The sequence below is a fragment of the Rutidosis leptorrhynchoides genome, chromosome 1 (genome assembly GCF_046630445.1).
Source record: "Rutidosis leptorrhynchoides isolate AG116_Rl617_1_P2 chromosome 1, CSIRO_AGI_Rlap_v1, whole genome shotgun sequence".
NCBI classification, from domain to species: domain Eukaryota; kingdom Viridiplantae; phylum Streptophyta; class Magnoliopsida; order Asterales; family Asteraceae; genus Rutidosis; species Rutidosis leptorrhynchoides.
In genome coordinates, this window is record NC_092333.1 from 606,701,367 (window position 1) to 606,705,954 (window position 4,588).

General features: G+C 33.1%; 1 protein-coding gene across 1 annotated transcript; it reads right to left on the reverse strand.

The window, feature by feature from the left end:
* Positions 1-1,550: 1,550 nt before the first annotated feature.
* On the reverse strand, positions 1,551-2,849 carry LOC139847578 (uncharacterized). Its single transcript, XM_071837272.1, has one exon. It carries the CDS (start codon positions 2,847-2,849, stop codon positions 1,551-1,553), a length of 1,299 nt encoding a protein of 432 aa, XP_071693373.1.
* Positions 2,850-4,588: the final 1,739 nt, after the last annotated feature.

A 4,588-nucleotide genomic window follows, 5' to 3' on the forward strand; every position in this document is an offset into this window, starting at 1 on the left:
TATTCATTATTCATTACTCCGTATTACATACTCCTAGCAACTGTCCAAGTATATGAAATTGATGTGGCGATATTTTAGAAAATAAGTTATAATCAGTACATGTTTATCTCCCATAGCATTATTTAACAACTCTGTTTCTTCATATGAAAATATATTTTGATAATGAGTTTCAGGAGATGTAAAAGAAAGTATCCCACAAATCAATGATTTTTACATTACAATTGATCTATACACCATAAAGATTTTTTTTTGGCTAGAAACGGAAACTATATAACCAATCTTTTTCTCGGAAAGAGAAAAAGAGAAACAAGATACAAGAAGAAAAATAAGGACGGGTTCGAGAACAGACAACTAAACCTAACAGCACATACTGACTTACAGCTAACTAAGCCCAAGCTAAATCGAAGCCCAAAAAACAAAACCACAACATACAACAAATATGAAAAAACTGTATGAAGAACTGAAAAGGAGATCACTATAAAGAAAGTAGTAGAAAGAAAATAAAGATACTTAATTTGTGCAATAGATATTCGAATAATTATGCACTGCAGATTTTATATTGCCGTCAAGTTTTCTGTTTGCCAACATTAATTGAGTTAGATAGGTTGTAAATTTACCCACACCAAATAAGGGGCGGATCTACCCAGTGATGTCACGGGACATCACTGAAATATGCTATACAGTAATTTTTTTTTGAGTTTTTAAATAGTGACACCACTTAATATTGTACGTTTTTTGAGTGATTTTTAAATAGTGACACCACTGGATATCACTGATACCATTAAAATAAGACATTAAGTAAAAACTTTTAAGAATTTTAACCGGTGACTACCAATCTTAAATCCGCCATTACACACCATCACTTGAGTAGTCTGAATATAAAATAATTTTAGTTAGCTTTTTATAATTTAGCCTTTTTGTCTTTTAGTATACTAACAAATACTAGTATTTTTTACTGTACTGTTTACAAATAGATAATTCCATTTTTATATTTATTCGAACTATTCGAATAACATAAAATAAAATAATTAACTATAACAATTAATCTTTAGTCGATCTTACAATTTTTATTTTTTTTGTTGCGCAAAATAAATTATAGAACTTATATATTAGACCATTTTTAAACCATCGTCAACTTTCATATCTAACGCCCTAAAATTTGAGTTGGCATGTGAGGTGTCACAAAATCTGACGCCCCCTAAGACTGTTTCTAACCCTGCTTGTGACATCACAGGCAGATTTGTACTTTTTGGCTCAAAAAGTGCATTTGTCTGCGACATGGCATTGTCAGATTTTGACCCCCCAATAACCCCAAATGTCAAATGCCAGTGTCAAATTCAGTAGAGTCCACCAGTTTTTCTTTTTTTTTCTTTTTTTCAAATGAATTAAAATGGTAAATAAGTACAACAAAAATAAAATAAATTACATTAAAATGGTAAATAAATACAACAAAATAAAATAAATAGCATTATAAATAAAAAATACATAATTAATTTTTGATAAGAATTTAAAAATACATAAATTGACGATTACATAGATTAAACAAATAACTAATTCGCATTGCGAAAAGTCGGTGGAAGGTTCCAAATATGCTCGACTAAATCCTCGGTAAGTTGGTTGTGCAAATCTCGATCCCTTATTTCTCTTGCGATGATATCTCGATCCCGTCCTCTGTTTCGTATACGTTCCATACCATTTTTCATTTCTTCGGTAGTGAATCTTTCTTCCCATTTAGAAAGTGCAAAGCCGTTATCTTCAAGTATCATGTTATGTAATATGAGACAACATTCCATCACTCTTCGCATCCTGTTAACTGACATACTTCGTGAAGCTATGCTTATAATATGAAAACGACCTTGAAGAACCCCAAACGCCCTCTCTATATCCTTTCGGACACTAGCTTGAAATCTTGTAAACTTAATCGTTGGTTCTTTAGTAGGACATGAATATCCTTTAACTAAAGTTGCCCAATCGGAATATATACCATCCGCAAGGTAATATCCTTTGCTATATTCATGCCCATTTACCTCAAATGGTGCGGATGAAAATGTTCCGTTCTTAAGTTTATCAAATATAGGTGATTGGTTCAAAACGTTAATATCATTGTTGGAACCCGTCATCCCAAAAAGAGCATGCCAAATCCACAAGTCATATGAAGCAACAGCTTCAAGCATAAGGGTCGGTTTCTTGTGATCACCCCTAGTGTATTGTCCTTTTAAAGCAACTGGACAATTCCTCCACTCCCAATGCATACAATCTATACTCTCGAGCATACCCCTAAACCCATATCTCTCCTCGTGAGCACTATACAATCTAGCAACATCGTGTTCATTCGGAGATCGCATGTATTCCCTTTTGTACAATATAATAATACACATACAAAAGTAATCTAGACATAGCATTGATGTTTGCTCACTCATTTGCAAATATTCATCCCACATATCGGGAGCGGTGCCATACGCCAATTGGCGTATAGCCGACGTACATTTTTGTAAAGTAGTAAATGTAGGTCTACCGATAGCATCAACTCGTTGAGAAAAGTAAGTAAAATATTCTGGCATATTATCACTTTGGAAAGTAGTTATACCTTGCACTATCCGGAGAAATAATTGTATTCGCATGCGAAAACGGCATTTAAATTTTCTTTGTGGATATTTTGGCGTCTCACTAAAATAATCATCCCACAAACGTTGTGCAACCACCTCCCGTTCCCTAGGAATGTAACCTCTAACTCTCTGAGTAGATGGTGCCGATTCGACTTCGGAATCATCATCTTCTATTTCTTGAATTAATTGAACAATCCGCAAATCTTCGGAGTCGGAATTAGACCCCCGTAACCTCGAACCCATTTATAAACTAATAAACTTTTGTAAAAAAAAAAAAAAAAGTAGAAAGAAATAGAGTAAGAATGAATTGTGTGAAAAATGATATGATTGTTGGGGTTTAAATAGGAGTAAAAGGGAGTAAAAAATTGAATTTAAAAAAAAAGAGGGTATATATCCGTTAGGTAACGGATATATTACCCCACCCAATCATTTGCTTCCACGCCACCATTTGAAGCCCGTTTTTTCAGTCAAAAACCCGACTGACGCCCCCAGCGTCAAAAACTGACGCCCCGATAATGGCGTCAGGAGCGTCAGTTTATGCCAACTCGTCTGACGCACCCCCATCTGACGCCGCGTTAGATTCAGTCTAACACCCCATTGCACTAATCACTAAACAAACGAAAAAAGGTGTGCGTCAGTTTTTTCAGCCAATTAGAATCTACAAAATAGTTTTATATATTATTAATTTATTTATATTATATTCAACCTCCAATCATATTATTCAAAATCTTTTCACACACTCAAATTTAACACTTATCACTACTATTTATTGTCACATCACAGTTAAAAATTCTCTTTTCACCCAACTGACTAATATTACTGTTATAGTTAAAAATGGTAGATAAAAAAAAAAGATGAAAGGCATGGTCGATATATGGTATTTCAATACATGGAGATAAAAAAATTAAAAAGTATGAGATTAACAAAAAACATGGGTGAAAACAACATAAAAAAATAATAAATAAAAGCTTATGAAACCATGTGTGAAGACTACTGCCCGAATGGATGTGTTTCCGGGTACCGTCGATCAGGTTCGGGTTTTCACCCGAACGTATGTGTTACGTGCAAATGATGAGGGTCGTTGAAATAAATGATCTACTGATGCAAAAAAATCGCCGTTAAAAAAAAAATAAAAAATAAAAGATGAGATTGAAAGCTTGTGTAGATTGCTATTGAAAACATATATAGCGGTGTACCCGTATTACTTTCCAAATCTTATAAGACCATCTTTAATCATAACAGACGTGTTCATGGGTAGGGGGTGAAGTGTTTGGTGGACGCGCTGATAAACCGAAAAATAATAAGGTGGTGCGTTGAGTGATGTATTGGTTGATGTATTAAAAATTAATTGGAATTTTGGTGGAACATCAGATAAAATTAAAAAAAAAAAATTGAACCAATCACATTTGAGATAAATTTTAACACGCCACTAATTCTCCCGTGCTACTAGCATGAACGCCAACTGAGCACACCAAAAAAACCTACCACTAGAGGCGTGATTGGTGTGTGTTGGGAGCACATGACCGCAACATGCCACCGTTAGAGATAGTCTATTTAAGTCATAATTAAATTCTGCCTATCATGACTAACACATCTTTCTCTTAAATGTCACATCATTAATCAACTTTCTTTTTTATTTATTTTAACTAACATAAAAACAATTATTTTTTTAAAAACAACACTTATTAATAAACACAAATTATTGTTATAATATACTACCCCCGTCTCAAATTTATCGTCATGTTTTGACTTTAGCAGTATTTTATTATCAACTTTGACTTTAAATTATTTTTTATTTGTTACATACTACTTGATGGACGTTATACCATTAAAAAATATATTCAAATACCAAGTCATTGATATAAATTTCATCGAATAATATATAATACAAACGAAAATATTTAAAGTCGAAGTTGAAAGAAAAAAAACTTCCAAAGTCAAAACAAGATAGTAGATTTGGGACGGAGGGAGTAATCATTTTA